At 48.2% G+C, this 16,481-nt stretch overlaps 1 protein-coding gene across 7 annotated transcripts in view; it reads right to left on the bottom strand.

The window, feature by feature from the left end:
- Positions 1-1,961: 1,961 nt before the first annotated feature.
- LOC115352708 (suppressor of cytokine signaling 1-like) overlaps positions 1,962-16,481 on the bottom strand; it is a 28,797-nt gene continuing 14,277 nt past the window's right edge. For 6 of the 7 annotated variants that reach the window (XM_030041281.2, XM_030041280.2, XM_030041283.1 and 3 more), the window contains 2 exons: positions 8,906-9,030; positions 1,962-5,566 (listed from right to left, as the gene is read on the bottom strand). In XM_030041281.2, coding sequence (XP_029897141.1) covers positions 4,817-5,500 — 684 coding nt within the window. In that variant the 5' untranslated portion in view covers positions 5,501-5,566; positions 8,906-9,030 and the 3' untranslated portion in view covers positions 1,962-4,816. Of the gene's footprint in view, positions 5,567-8,905; positions 9,031-9,236; positions 9,280-16,481 lie in introns of those variants that run through there. The other variant, XM_030041285.1, reaches the window with a different exon arrangement.

The following is a 16,481-nucleotide window of genomic DNA, read 5'->3' as shown; positions in this document are numbered from 1 at the left end:
TTATTTTGAACCTTGACTACCTAGGAGGAGCTCATTTCCAAACACTGAGGATGCCCAAATGTTAATACATGTTTTTTGAAATGCTTTTGCACAAACTTGTGTTTTTCGGTGAATCCCAATCCACTGAGGCAGGTCCCTAATGGCATACAGACCCTTAAGTCAGAGGTAACCAAGTATTATTACAAGAGCTGCTGGCTGTGGGGCCCCTCCTGTGCACACACATGGGTACATATGGAAGTTATTAACAAGTTTCAGCGAAGGATTTTGGGAAATTAACCCCTGGGGCCACAGAGCACCGCTAACAGACAGCTAGTTGGGAGCAGATGAAGAGCAGTTTCCTGCTGGATGCCTGCGGCGTGTTGGGACTGAAATCCAGGCCCTTTGCAGCCTGGTAGAGGAAGCCCCTCTCACAAGGACTAAACTTTTCAACTTCTGTTGTTAGGAAGAATGGTTGAAAAAACCCATCTGTGAGGCTGTGTAAGTTTCCTCGACAAACTGAAGTCAGTCAGCTGGAGAAATGTATAACATAACATATAAAAATGCAAACAATTTTCTTCTACTCCCCGAATGGCGCTCAGGAGGTTGTGAGGAAGTTTGTAATTTCTTTGTAAGTCCCTTTAGGAGCCACCAAAAGAAACGCTTGGATACAGACCACCAGGAGCTGCTCCTACATGGCAGAGGGACTGGTTCAGAGGCAGAGTGATTAAAGTGAACTTCTCCCACTCATTAATGAAAGCAGCAGGACATCATTTGCAGTCACCCCATGGAAGTAAACTCTTCATGCTTTTTGCTTTGTACACCTTTTTCTCAAGAGTTGAAAGAAAAAGGTTTCTCTTCCAACATCCAAGCAGAAAAAGAAGGACTCTAACACCTGCTGCAGCTGATGCACTTTTCATGTTCCTGTTCTTCCCAAATTGGTTTCCTTTCTTGCACCAATCCTGATCTGCAAAGTGACCTCTCCTCAGGAATAATGAGGATGCTCACCCATAACGTGCTTTAAACTTCCATAATATAAAAATGCTTGGCAGTCATTCACTGTTTTTCATTCATAGATCTCAAATCAATTCGCTACAGCCCTGCATGGAATTGACTTACTTGTAAGACGGAGACGAGCACTTGCTGTGCAATTAAAAAAAAAAGTAAATTAACAAAATAAAGTAGACTTTATTAAAATCCAAACTATTTCCTCCTCCCTTTGTGTGATTTTCCTAAAGCACAATCCTGGCCGCAAACAGGACTCTTCTGCAGCCCCCAGCCATACAACTCAAGATGCTCATTTTCAGCCAAATGAGAACAGTTCACAGCCAGGTCAGAACAATCTGGTTAGAAAGCTCTTCCCTCAGTGAGCTATAACCGTGGCCATAAAAGAGAAGCATTCCTGGACTCTGTTATAAACGTGGAAGAAATTAGCCTGCTCCTTCCCCCCCTCCCTGGTTTCTGAAGGGAAGGTGGGAAGGCAGCCAAGGCGCCTCTGCAACAACGCCCCCAGAGAAGAAAAGGATTGAGGGGACAGGCAGGGTGCCTGGGGCCGCAGACCCAGTCCCACTCCTCCCGCAGCAGGCAGAGAGGGAGGGCAGCTGTGTGGCTGACCCCATTGAGGCAGGGGCTTCACCCAAGAGCCAAGGAACAGCCCCAAACACAGGTGCCCGGGGCCACCTGAGATGCCGACAGGGGCTGGCAGGGCAGGCATAGGAGCTACAGGGGACTTGCACTCTGCCAGAGCTCTGCACAAAGAGCACTGAGGGTGAACAATGGGATGGTGTCCCACACCAGGCCAAATCCATGGCAGGCAGCAGCACCCAGAGCACGTGTGTGGCCTGGGAATGCTCCACACAGCACGGGAGGTTTTCCCTCTACCAGCACACCACACCACTATCCTGGTCCAGCACCCCAGCAGCACACTCCCAGTGCAGAGACCACCCCCCCTCTGCCCCACCACCTCCTCCATGGCCAGTCCCACCTCCCTGCCCTATGAAAATGCAGGACCGCAGAGCTATTCACAGGGGAAGAGACCCCAGGAGGTTCCTGCTAATCCAACCCGGGGCTCACACCAGGGCCATCTCTGAGGTACATCAGGTTGCTCCAGGCTTGACCCAGCTGGGTCTTGAAAACTTCCAAGCATGGAGACCACAAAACCTCTCCAGGCAATCCACCTCCCACCCAGACTACCCTCATGGGAAAAAGGGTCTCCTCATAGCCAGCCTGGACTTGTTTCCCCTATGTCCACTGTGTCTCGTTCTCCTGCTGTACAGCACTGTAGCGAGCCTGGCTCCTTGCTAACCTCCTCATAGGTACAGGCAAGCTGCTGTTAGGTCCCTCCGAGCTATCTCCTCTCCAGGCTGAGCACGGAAGCTCCCAGGAAGCTCCCAGCTTCCTCAGCCTCTCCTTGCAAGGCAAGTGCTCCAGCCCCCTGAGCTTCTTTGGGTCACCCCCCATCCCAACCTCACTCCAATTTATTACATTTTTGTTGCACCAGGGAGCCCAAAACTGGATGCAATATTCTAACTGGGGTCTAAGAAATGGTGAGTACAGGGAGGTAATCACTCTGTTCATCTGCTGGTGGTGCTCCTGTTAATGCAGCCCAGGATGCTGCTGGCCTTTGCTGCCAGGCAGCCTGCAGGATTCAGCTTCGCTGTCTGCCAAGACCCCTGGTCCTTGCATGGGTTACAGTACCTGGACAGGACTGCTTCAGGAGGTGGAGATACCAATAACCCCGAGCGACAGGTATGTGTTTGAGCAGGGGATGCACAGTACTATTCTCTCAGGGTGGGTTGAACCCCAGCTCCCCTCATGACACTGCGTGGGGTAAGCAGGGCACCCCAGCTCTCACCCAGGGCATCACAGCCTGACTCGGGCATCTGAGGGCTCCAATTCACCACCTCTAATGGACCCAGTGACCATGACAGATGCAATTACCTGCTTAGCTTTTTGCCCTGGCCCTGCACGAGATTACAGCTCCAGCAGCAAGCAACACCATACCCACATCAGCCACCACAGTGCACGCAAACCCTGTGATAGCGAACAATCCCAGCTCATGCTTTTGCACTGGGCTGAGAGCCGCAGCAGCTGCAGGGCCACCGAGCTGCCCCTGGCCTCCCAGAGAGCAAGAGAAGCAGCCTGCAAGAAGATGGCCACTTCTCTGGCATTTATTTAACTACCTTGGTTCATAAGCCAATGCCCCGAGATAGGAGGCCAGGCACCTTACCATCAGCAGAGCAACAGAGCCCTCCAGAGAATAATTCAGAGTGTCAAAGTTAGGCTCCTGTAATGAATCACACCCTGTATCTCTCTCTGTGCTGATCGCATGCTTTGGTTCCTCAGATAAGATACCTGAACCCAAAAGAGCAAATTCAGAGTAATGTCTCCCCATGTTTGGCTTTTTTCCCCTGTACAGGTCTGAAGGGGAAAGTCAGCGTGAGCTCAGCAGGCTTCCTGCCTGGCTATGGATGCTTACCGGCACACAAAACAGTTTGGCTCAAATTTTACAGTATCTGAACTTCTCCTTTCACGTAGCTGTTTTCAGTCACTTATTTCAAAGTGCCTGCACCCCTCAAATGAACCATAACCCTATTTAAGTCGACTCTGTTCCTCTCATTTGTACTCATCCTCACCAGCTCAACTTCACTGATGCTGTGCCCTATTCTAGGATCTTGAATTACTCATGCTTCTTTCAAACACTCAGTACAAATTTTAAGGTACTAAAAATACTGCTGAAAATCTCACCCTTAAGTTTTTAGGAAGTATCTTCTGTTTAGAAAATTCTTTACTTGATTACACTCCAAGATGAATTAAGTTTATTGTTCCCAGCTAGTACCATTCACTTATGTTCTGCTTTTGGTCTTTATAAGAAATTCACTTGTTTGGTTTCAGTTTGATTGCCGTGTCTTGCCACTAAACTAACCGGGTTTCCAACACTGCAAGGGAATGAAAATACTGTCATGTACTCATTGACTTTTAAAAATAAGTATAAAACCACATTTATTAAAATTTTTAAAAGTCGTATATAGAAGATTCTTTGTCTTTTTGGAGGCAAAACTGAAACGTCTTTTTATGCTCTGTAGGTGGCAGCAGCATACTATCAGATGAGCATAAGAAAGGGCGCTGGATCCCATCTCTTCAGACCCAACTCTCCAGACCAGGGTTACCTCCACAGGAATACCATGGCCTTAGTATAACGCAACTCACCTACACTCCCAAAAATCTGTTTAAATAAAGCAATGCAAAAGCCAGTGAAGCTGCACATATCATACATGGCTGCAACAGGTTCCCTCTAGTGCAAACGCTGGCCTCTGAAGTGGCATGCATCGCATTCGCATTGCAAGGAGCAAAACGTGCTCTCACTCCACCACAGCTATGTGGGTATCCAGTCAGCACAGGGGTCACGCTCACCGATGCCCAAGCTGCACTGCTGTGGGACCAGACTCAGCTGCACCACTTCACGAGGGCAGATTTGTAGCAGAAACGAGCTTGGGCATTTTGGGGTAGAGGAAAACACAGGGCTGACCTGGGAGGACAGGCAACTCGCCTTCTTCTCAAGCTTATAAATTATAAATGGTGCACAGATCAGGACTTGGGGGGGGGGGGGGGGGGTTGTCTCTGCTCTTCAGATTTGGCTTTACCTCAGACATCTCTGGGGAAGGCCACACATGCTGTGCATGTACAAGGACAGAGCTGTCACAGCCAGCGGGTTCAAGCCCTGGTCCCCCTGCCCTCCCCTTCCTCTCCCAGCAGCCGCTCCAGCCCCACTGGTGTGGTGTGCATCCCACCAAAACAGCCACATAACAAGCACCTCCCTTTGTCTCCCATGCACATGGCATCATCTCCCAGCCCAGGACAGAGAGGGGCTGGGGACAACACTCCCCTCTGACCCTCCCCTTCCACCCGGGGCTGAGACCACCTCCTCCCTTGGGCGCATCCCCAAGGAGCCCCCCAGCCTTGCTCCATCCCCCGTCACGGCACCAGTGGGCAGGCTCCGGCAGCACAGTTCTCGCAGCGTGGGCACTGCCCGGCGGCTCCGGCACAGGGGCTCAGAGAAAACCAAGGGGGTTCCCCCCATCTCATCAAAGTGCAAGGGGTTGTTCCGGGTCCCCGCCACCACCAGCTCCAGCAGCCGGACCACACAGTCCGAAAACCAGTTCTTCAGGCGGAAATAGCCCTCCTGGAAAGAGATTCGGAGGCTGACGGGCCCCGTCGGCATCCGCACGCTCAGGCTGAACAAGCAGTTCCCCTGCGAGCTGTCCCGCACCAAGTAGGTGCCGACAGGCTCCCGCTGGAGCTTGGCATGAGCCTCCCCCACAGACAAGGGGCCCCAGTAAAAGTCGCTGGCCTGGAGGATATTGAGGGATCGCTCCAGGACCTCCCACTCGCAGCTGCGAAACATCCGGAAACGATCGGGCAAGCTGGGCGGCACAGGGCTGGGGAGAACGCTCTGATGCTGCCTTTGCGGACGAGAAACAGTGGTGTGTGTGTTGTGCAGATCATCTGGCCTCCCTCTGATCATCTCTCAAAGAGCCCATGGATCCTGGGAAGATGCTGCCTTTACCATGCTTCCTCCTTTGCATCCAGCCTGCAGGGCAGAAAGAAAGTGAGGCAGACCCAGTACCCTCCTCTAACTGGGCAGGTGAAGACACTTCACAAGGGAGAAAGACCAGCAAGAGTACTAAAGAGGGTACATCAAGGAGCTACTGTATATCACCAACCCCCAGCTGCAGGAACAACTAAGGATATACATGCACGAATGGCTCCAGCTGGGTCCCCACCAGCGCAAGGTAGCACCTTACAGAGCTCTGCATCCACTGGGTTTCTATGATTCACAGCTAGGGGCTCCCCAGCACACCCTTCAGCAGGCTGGTTTGAACCTAGCAGATCTTGGTATTTCAAGGTTTCCCTCTGTTGGATGCTTAGGGGCTTCTCAGAGTGGCCTTGAAACTGGCAAGGGGAAATGACACACCAAATCAGAAGGGAAAAACTTGCCAAAGCAGAAAAGTATTGTTTACTTTGTCATTCAATGAAAGGTAGAAAGGTTTCCTTACACCTCTCCAACCCTTTCTCTGACAAAAGGACAGACAACAGGACTTAGAAGCAGCAGAACATGGCAATAAGCCCTTCCCACCAAACCCCACGAACCACTCCCTCATCCCAGGACACACCTGTTTCACTATGTCAGGAGAAAGCAAGGGTCTCAGATCAAGACCCCTTCAAGCAATGTTACACCATCAACTTGAGGGCTGGGACTGCCATGAATGAGACCACTTAACACTGGTACCAGATGCTGCTGATGTCCAAGCAACAGTTCTGCTCAAGCCCTTCCAGCCCCTTAACTTCTGTTTCTGCTGGAGGGACATCTCCCCCCATCAGCAGACAATGCTGCCGTCTCCCAGTCACCATCCTCTGCTCATGCGCTGCGTTCAAAGTGCCGTCCCTTACTGTCATGACCCTGCTCATCCCCTGCACCTCATGTTATCACCAGGCTGTCTGTTTTCAGAAATACAAATTCCTGAACCCAGTGTTGCCATCAGCCATCCAAGTCATTTCAATTATATACAAAAATACATATTCTGCATATGTGTGTGTATATATACACATAAACATAAAAACCACAGCCCCAAGCCAGAGGCTCATTCTGTGTGAGAAGCTGAGCTGTTACATACCACTTCCCCAGGCCTGACAAGTCAGTAGCTCACTGCCAAACCTTGCCCTCGGTCCCTCGACATACTCCATTAACCCAGTGACACTCACTGACAGCACAGCTGTGCTTGGAGCAGAACAGGCTGCTGACACGCAGCCTGCAGCAGAGGAAGAGACACGCTTCTCTGTCTCCAACAGTCCCCACCACCACAGACTCACGGGAGCATTGGGGCTCATAGCAGGCAGGCAGCCCCCCAGAGAATGTGCAAGGACCTGTGGAGGGCTTGTTCTGGAGAGAAAGCTTTAGGTTAGGCTTAGTTCCTTGCAAGATACCCCTTATCTCGCACCCTTTGCCAGCTATTCAAAAGCCACATGCTCCTTTCAGTGCTCGTGCCAGCCAGATGGCCATGCAGAGCCCACTTTGCACCCGGGGAGAGGACACGGAGCAGCAGGGCCAAACGTCTTTCCCTCACACAGGCACGGTGGTTTTGGAAAGGAGGCATCTGCCCGGCAATGCCTTGCCTACAGTCATCTTTTCTCTCCTAACATCTCTCAATACTTAAACAGTAATACCAATAATGTAGTTGTCAGGCACATCTCCATACATGGAGCTATAAACACCCTTTCCAAGAGCAGTCTGGGAAGTTTCTCCAGTTTCTAGCCCTGTGATTTGCAGTCCACAAGCCACTAGTCCCTGATACCGCTCTGAATGCCACCAATCCTGCCCTTTAGCTACTTGTCACTGCGGGAGGGAAATTCCACACTTACAGAAAGGTGGGAGGGGTAGGAAGGAGTTAATCAAGTCGGGTTTTTTCTTTTCCATTTTAAAAAAAAAAAAGGGCAGCAGTTGAAAGCTGCTCAGATGGTTCAGCAAGTCAGAATAAATCTTAGGGGAAGTTGATTTACTGAGCAGAACGCAAGTAAACACAGTCACCACGTGCAGCGACTAGGGCCATCTATCACCACCGAAAACTCAGCGCTGTAGGTGCCACAAGAAGTTGCAGCATCTCTGTCCCTTTCCTTCTCCTCTCTGCTGGGCAAGGAAGCTATAAAGCCCTCTGACATTAGCTACTACAGAAAAAGAAGGTCATACTCCTGCCAAATGCCTCCAGGGCTACAGTTATAGCCTTGAGGGTAGCACAAAGGAGCCTTGCTCCCACCAGCAGCCACTCTTCCCAAACAGCAACTTCTCTTGGGTCCCAATGGAAATTTTGCCAATCTCATGGGTCTAGGTTGGAAAATGAATTCAAGCAGGAAAACAGAAGCAGGCAGCTGTCTTTCATTTCCAGGCTAGTTTTAAAAATAACAAACAAATAGATAATTTGTTTAAGGCTGCAGATGCCATCTGACAGAAAAAAAATAAACTTGTTTGTCCCAGTTTTCAACCTTGAGTCATTCTCCCAAGTCCTTTAAGAAAAATCCACTACTACTAGAAGTCTGACTGACTAAGAATGGAGACTGTGTAATCGTTTCGAATTCAAAGTAAATGCAAAAATAGCACCCTCACAATTTGTTCACTCGGTTTGAAATCTACATATGGGTCAGAGCCTCAGACAGCGTGAATTTGTTTAGCTTCAGTGACCCATTTCCAACAGATGACTGCCTGGCCTGCAGCACAGTATTAGTTACATTAATATTAGCTCCAGAAGTGCTTCCTGATACTACCTTTAAGGTTCACTTTTAGTGGGTCAACAGGTCCTACATGTACATGGCCTCCCATGTCAAGAAGAATGAGCAGACTCTCAGGATTAGGAATAAACCAGCCCGGGGTGTAATGGAATACATGTGCACAATTAGTTCTGCTTCTGATTTGCCACACCACAATTTGCTTTCCCTCCCCCTGCTCCAAAAAAGCCCAAAAAACCCCAACACCCAAACACGTTACTACCTCCCTACCGCAAGACAGTCAGAACAAAAAGCAGCATACAGAACAGTCAGCCAAAGCAGCATACCCTAAAAAGCTGGCGTCCCGCTAATTAAAAGGCTATATAAGTTTCCCCAGACCTTCTGATTTACTGCAAGTTCAAGAGCTTTTCAAAATAAGTGCTCTTGACACAGGGCATCCTGCCTTCCTCCTCGCTCACTACCCAGGCAAAGCAGCATATTTCATATAAGGAGACAATTCTAGTAACTAGGGGACTGTACGCAGCCTCTGGTGTTAGCCAAGCCAGCCCTGCACCCTAGGGCTTGACAAATCTGGCATGTTCAACAGCAGCTTCAAGTACTCAGCTATGATGCGTCCTTGCACTTTTCCTCCAGGACACTTGAAAGAGCTTACCTCTTTATATTTACCACCCATAGGGATGAGTTTCTGGATGTCAGGCCTGGAAGTGGTCCAAATTCAAGAGCTTTGATGCGGCACTTCCCAGTTTTTGCAAAGCTTTACTTCAGAGCAGATCCATCCTTTGAGAAGAAAGAGAAGTCCATCAAACAGGTGACTAAGCCCATTAGTTCACCATAATGTGGATCTAAAATACAACAAATCTGGGGTCAGGTTGGCTGTCTCAACCTCTTTGACCTGTATTATTGTAGAAGCATGTATACAGCACATCAGATAATGACAGAGACAACAGATTATTGCTGCTGTTATTATTATTATTGCTACTTACAAAGCCATGAGCTGATTAGGTTCCAGCAGCTCACAGATGGCCTAAGGACAAATGCAAAGACCATAAAGTTGCCATCACCTTCTGGAAGCGGGAACCATAAAAGCCAAAGGTTAAGAGATAACGGTAACAGGAATAAGCTTAAGGATTCAGAACAGCAAACTCAAACTTGTGCTCGATGCAACACACAACATTTAGAGGATCTTAACTGAAAACGCGTAGGTAGCCATTCACTGCTGAGTTATTCAAATAGCGACCCAGTCTGTTCTGGCCTGCACTCTTCTGCCCCGTTTCCCCGGCTCTCAAGGCTTTTCTTTCTCACCTGGTGGATGGAAAACTAAACCTGCTGACCCGGTGGAGCAGCAGACCACCACATGTGCAATCATGGTCTGTCAGTGGATCCATCAGCAAGCTGAAAAAAAGAACCCAGCCTTCTGCATGCCTTTCAGAGGCAGTCCCTGTAAGGTTGCACTTATACCTACGCTCCATTACTTAACATCACTTCTCTGCATCCCCCCCAGCGGAGCCCAGACCAGGCACACACCCCACAAGCCACGTCGACTTGCAGCTAGCAGAACTGCACGTCTATCCCATTACTACATTACCCACTCCATTCAGCTTCAACATCTCTCAGTTATCAATCCCACAGTTCCCAGAGCAGTAGACGGAGGCTGGGATAATCTGGAAAAGCTCTCCCTGAGGTACCCTGCAAGCCCTTGGAGCAGCATCCCCATTCCAGGCAGCAGAGCTTGAGCAGACATCTCTTGCTTGCACGTCTGCATCCCACAGAAATGCACCGCCTGCTGATTTGTGGCTGGAGAGGATGTTTCAAAGGAAAGCTCGAGCAAACAGCTGGAAGAAACCTCCCTGGTAAGAGCCAAGCATGCAGCGCTGCATTTTAATGGTGGGCCAGCCTGGTTCCCATGGCCGCCACCATCTGCCACACACTGGTGCTGGTTTAAACCATGCCGTCACCACCACAGTGCGTGGCCACACCAATGTCCCTTGTCGCAAGCACCCTACCACGGCCAAGGTAACCAAGGCTGATCCAGAAAGGGCTTGTGGAGTGGGAAGAGAAAGGCAGGAGACACGCAGACAGATGTGTACCAAAGAGCAGAGAGGGAGCTATGGTTAGGCAAGGAATGTGGCGCAGCTCAGCTAAGAGGACCAATGTTAATCACAGCCAATTTCTCCAGCACAAAGCAGGCCTAGGAAACATTGCAGTTCCCTCTATCTTTTATGCCATGGCTATAAACAGTTTGATGCAAGGATGCCATTATGTCTGACACGTGAGGGAATATGTGGAAAAAAGAAAAAAACCCCACACCACACATACCTACCCCAAACCAAAACTGCATTTCCCTATACAACCAGCATTCAAGGATGCAATATTTAGTAAAATAAAGTCAACTGAGGCAGCACACACACTGTTACAGTTCCTGCTTCCATGCAGTAGCGACACCAAGCAGGAGGATCCTGCATGCAGGTTCTGGGGAACAGCTGCTGGACACCTTGCAAGAAGACTGATCTTATCAAACCCATCCCAACATTTTGGGGTTGGAGAACATACTTCAAAACCCACAAATAACTTCCCAGGGATCTGATATTTAGGTTTTGTACTTCTTACCATGTTTTTCTATGACGTGTTTTCTGTGTTAACATGACACTTTGCTGATACAGGCTAAAAGGTTTTTACCCCAAGAAAACCCACAAGACAGTGAGATGGGCACCGACTATTCTTCAAGGCAAGAAAGTCTGCAAGCAAGTTTGATTTCTGCATAACATGCTTCAAAAAAAAAAAAAAAAATAAAAAAAAAGGAAGGTGGCAGTTCACAGGGAAAACTAATTGCTTTTGCTGGACTAACCAAAAGAGCTGGAAGAAAGACTGCATTTTCAGAGTCCTTTCATCACACCTTGGAAATACTATGCACATTCAAAACAACTACTTCCAAATGAAACAGCCCGTTCCTCATAGAAATAGCCCAGTATGAAACTGTAATCCTGCCATTTCTGAATAACAGAGAAGCCACATCACTTCCCTGAGCTCAAAGGCTGCCGTGCAGTAGCTGCAAGCAACTACAGTTTGTCCCACAGCAAGTAAAACTACCAAAACTACCAACTGACTTCTGGCAAGGAACAGCTTCTATTGGAGACTGAATTCTGGTTCAAGAGCCTGAATTTTTTTTCCCTTTCTGTAACTGGGGCAAAGAGAATTAAAAAAAAAAAAAAAAAGTTGGAAAAAGGCAATCAGGATGGGTTACTGCTAAGTTTCAAAGCTGCAGCAGAGGCTATCCTGCCATGGCTAAAGGGAAGAGAGTTGTTGTTGCTTACCTCTGGCCAACACAACAGTGTTTTTTGGTAAGCGAGGGAAGCCTCGCTCCTGACCCTTGCAGTTTCATAGCGAGCAGCCATCCCTGCGAACATCAGTGCAGCAGAGCTATGGAAACCCTCAGCCTCGTGCTCAGCACGGTGAATACAGCCCCTGTGTGGCTGCCTTGCCTTCCCTCCCTCCCTGCTGCCTACTGGGTGGGGAAGCAGCCCTCTGGGAAGGTGGCCAGGGCTCTCCCCAGTTTCGGTGCAGAAATGAGGAGATGGGGATAGGGCACAACGAGGACGAAGCAAGAGGCCAAGACAGCACAAGTCCCTCATGGCTCCCTTTTGGAAATGCTCTCTCCCATCTGCCTGCCGAGAGGGGGATCAGTGGGAACGGGGTAGCGATGCCCAGGGCTGTGTCCTCACCCTCCACTGGGGCAGAGCTCTGCATCCACCAGTCACGGCTCCTCAGCCTCGCCAGCTCCCCCCATCCCTAGACCAGCAGCACAGGTATGTTTCCTCCGTTCTAGCCTCTCAGCTAAACTGACTTTTTTCAGTTGTTCCAGCACTCCATTTGAGGAAACAAGTAAATCCTGAGAAGCAAAGGCCATCAGCGGTCCCTGCGATGGCCGTGGCCTCTTATCAAAACCATCGCATTTAGCAGGAAAGGAATTCAAAGAAGCAGCTAACTCTAAGAAATGAGCAGTGTCTGCAGCTAAAACTGGTTTAGTATCATGATCAGAACTAGGATTTTAGAGAAGAGTCCCAGGCACTTAACCGATGCAAGCCAGAGCACAGAGGCACAGGGGAGAGATCCTCCCTTGGCTCTTAAAAAGGACCACCTTCAGAAGATGTGAGGGGTTATTAAGCAGTATCAGTTACCGTGCCTTCAGAGGAAGGAGCGAGGGTCAGAAAGCACAAACACACCACAACTCTAAGTTTTATAATGGGGGATTTCCAACACACAAAATAAAGAAACTACTCCTGAGAGTCAAAAGTGAAAAGAAAGAAAAAATTAAGTCATGAGAGGTTATTTAGGAAATCTTAAAGTGACAGAGTGTGTGGACCTCCCAGAAATGATGGAGCAGAGATGCTGCCTGACTAAGAGGACAGGCTCAGGGGACAACACAGGTCACACCGCAGGTATCAGCTGTAGGTATGACAGCTTGCAAGGACCTCTGCCATGGATCAGAGGCACCAAATACACACACTACAAATCCACAGTCCCTGCCCATATCTCTCTACAACCTCAACAATCCTTCAGAAGATGAAAAGCTAACTCTGCTGGAGCTGATATAAAGGAATATAAATTACTGATGGTAGGGAACAAATTTAAATGAGGATGGCTGTCATGAAACTGGGACAGTAGGTGGCCAAGATAAACAAAACAAAACAAAAACCAGAACACAAATGGCATTTTCAGTTTATCAAAAACAGAAAACCTCTGGGGGAATCATTTAGCTGCCTGAGATACCAGCAAGTGGGGACAAGGACACTGCAGAAAAGCTACATAAGCAGGCAGCTGCTGGGACATGCCTTGCACTTCCCCAAAGCCTCCATGCCAGAAGCAAGTCAAAAAGCAAGACGCAGTGCATGAGGTAAAGAGCCAGCAGCACCCCAGGACCTGTAAAGTAGATGAACAGAAGACAAGGAGCAGTCGCACCCCGGGGTGATGGGAGGTGGAAGAGGGGTGTCCTGAGGAAACCAAGGCATTTCAGCCCCTGCACATCCCATCACCTCTCTGCCACCCTTCCAGCCACTACATCTTCCCCCCAGATTGACCCAGCCCACTTTGAAGAGCATCCCTCCCCGTGACAGGTCGGTGGGTACAAGTAGCCCAGCTCATGTGCAAGTGGCTCCCTTCCCCATGCAAATACACACGTCAACCCAGGTCCCTTTCTAGAAATCTTCTCCCCTCATCTGCAAGCTGCCATTGCCCACACCACCTCAAACATCAGAGGTTTAACCTTGCCCCCCAGCAAGCAGCTTCCAGCCTCACGGTACTTAAATCTAGGCAGCCAGCTGGAAAAGCAGCTAGCCCTGCATCACCTTCCCAGGGGCAACCAGTGACAAAATCATTTCACTCTCTGCAGGCCAGAGAAGTCAGAGGTCACTCAAAATTCTGCAGGCTGGCAAGCACCAGCAGGTCAGGCAAGACTCTGTCCTGACAGATGCAAGTGGACACAGACTTGTAGGAAAACAAACTGGGTCTGTATTTTGAAGAGCAATAAATTAAGTGGCACAGCTAATGAATGAGCAGAGTAACTGTGCTGAGAGTTTGGTAAGGAAAGCTCTAGCTCTCAATGCAAAAGCGGTCATTAAAAACCAAGAAGTAAGCACAAACGTGAGGTTGCAAAATGGATGGGTGGGAACGTAACAGTAATGTCATCACCTGAGATAATATATTCAGTTCCAGTCACCTTAACTAAAAACAGACAGAGCTGAAACAAAGGGGATGGGCCTAAAGATGGGTGATAAGAAGTCACATGTAAGTGTTCAGACAGAGAAAGACCGGAGAAACTTCATGCTCAGTTTAGAGAGCAGAGAGATACAAGGGGATCCAAGAGAAAGATACAGTACAATCAGGCTGTTCTTTTTATGCTCTTTCATAAAACTAGAAGAGAGGAAGTTCAAAGGTGACTGAGATTGAAAAGTAACTAATTTTAAAACTCATAAAAGGAAAAACTCCCATCACATAGACATTAAAATGCTGCTGCTGGGGAAAGTGAGAGAGTTGATCTGAGGAGTCTCATTTCTCAAAGGTCTCTGCTTTGTCTCTGTAAAGTACTCACCACCCTATGCTTTAGCAGACCTTAGGCAGATGGATCCAGCAGCAAAGGACTGGGGTTTTTTTTGCATCACCTTTTTAAGCCAACTCTTAACCATTCAAGCTCTACATAAGACTAAGGAGAGCCCAGCACAAGGCATAAACATCCTTTAGTCGTGCAAAACTGCAGAAGTAAACAAAGGTTTATAAAGTCACTACAGGGAATCAACTATGGACCTGCTGCAGAGTAGTTAAAGCAGCTCAGCCTGTTTTTTCCTCATTTTTTAAATGACGAAAAAGAACAGCACCTCCTGCTTTTATCTGCTGACTTGAATATTGGTGTACATACCACACAAATGGGCCATTTCAGTGATTACTGCTAAAGCAGCTCTGAATCAGAAACACCGTAGCAATGAGGTTAGAAAGAAACATTCCCTCTGTCTCAGCGTCCCTTTGAGTGGGGCTCTTGGTCCACTGTGTCACTTAGTTGGGCCTCAGAGGATGAACATAACTTCTAGCAGGAGCAATTCGAGAATGTTTCTCCAGGTCCAGCTTCCCTCCCTCCACATCCCAAAATTTCTCACCAGAAAACAAGCAAGAACTCAAATATGCATGAAGAATAACACAGATTAAGAAAAACATTGCCAGTCTGTCAAAAAGCATAATCAAACCATTCCTGCGGGCATCTGTGCACATCACCATGACCGTGCTGACCCAAGCAAACCTATGCCGAACCCCCCTCAGCTTTAAGCAAGGCACCATCAGCAAGCCACACAAAAGCCCAGCTACAGAGTTCAGATTGCAGGAACAGGAATGGAGATCTTTGACATTTTCCAACGGCTAATAGTGACGCTTATTTTCTTCCCTGACAGCCTTAGCCTAATTTTCCAAATTAACTTTGCTACCGAGGAAGCGTGAAAGTAGACCCAAGCTGTTTCTGAACTGCAGAATCACACACACACACACACAAAAACCTCTGTTGGACAAGTCACAATCTGAAGTCAAAATTTTTCTTCAGCATTTGCAGGGGATGACGGGGAGGACAAAACCCCTCTGCTTAGACAAAGGGAACTGAATGCTGACAACCCAATTTTGCCAGCCACAGCTCCCAAAGAGAGCTGATGTAAAGCTAAAGCAGCCTATTTGTAAACTTAATATTGGCACTGTTCAATTCTTTCCCTCGTCCTTCACCTGTGTTTGAGAACAAGCAGAGAGAGGCACAGAAGCGCATGAGGAGCAGGAAGGGAGAAGGCAGAGAGAATGTGCATTATCAAAATACCTTGAGAGCAGTTCTTGGAAATGTGCAGCCTGCAAGCCTGTATCAGACACTCATTTCCTGTGAAGTGCACACAGGCCTTTTCATTTCTCCACTGAAGAGGACAAAAATAAGGGGGCAGCTCTAAAGTCTCCAAAGACAACATGAAACCAGCATTTAGCGATTTTACTAAAGCTGCATTAACATTTTTATACTGTTAAATACCTATCAAACAGAAGCAGAGATTCCCAGAGGTTTAAGAAGTAGGACTTTCTATACCTCTCACTTCTAAATCTTAACTTGAAATCTTGCACTTGGTCGAGGCAGGGGGAAATGCATTTTACTCGAGTCATTTTGACCACTCACTAACACAAAGCCACCAAATCCTGCTACATCAAACACCACTGCACTTTTTCTTTTTTTTTAAGGGTCCAAGACTGATTTCAGCAAAATGGTGAGCTAATAAATGCTTTACTGAGGCAGAAGGCTCCAGGATATGCACAAATGCAAACCAGAAGAGCAGGCAGTAGCAAAGTAGATTGACAGGGTAGAAGAGGGTAGGTTGATATCATGCCTGCCTTCTGCCTCTACTTACATGTAATCAAGGATCTAATTAATGCAGCATTTAGTTGCATTAAATAAATATATGATGCCTCCTAATGACACACACTCTTAATACCTTTACTCTGTAAAAAGATGATCCCTGCATGGCAGACTCAGCTCTTGTACCATCCACATCTTCATTTACAGAAAGAGATGCAGGTGCCCACCTCCCCTGGCTTGCAAGCTTTTTGCAAGTACCGCTAGCTGAGGTCTACAGCGGCCTGGAATAACGGCTCAGGAACATGCCACCTCCCCACAGCTTTTATTAATCTAACCATAGTGTCAACCTAATCCAAATGATGTCATATTT

Source organism: Aquila chrysaetos, chromosome 17, assembly GCF_900496995.4.
Source record: "Aquila chrysaetos chrysaetos chromosome 17, bAquChr1.4, whole genome shotgun sequence".
In the NCBI taxonomy this organism is placed as follows: domain Eukaryota; kingdom Metazoa; phylum Chordata; class Aves; order Accipitriformes; family Accipitridae; genus Aquila; species Aquila chrysaetos.
This window is presented reverse-complemented; position numbering and strand designations above follow the sequence as displayed.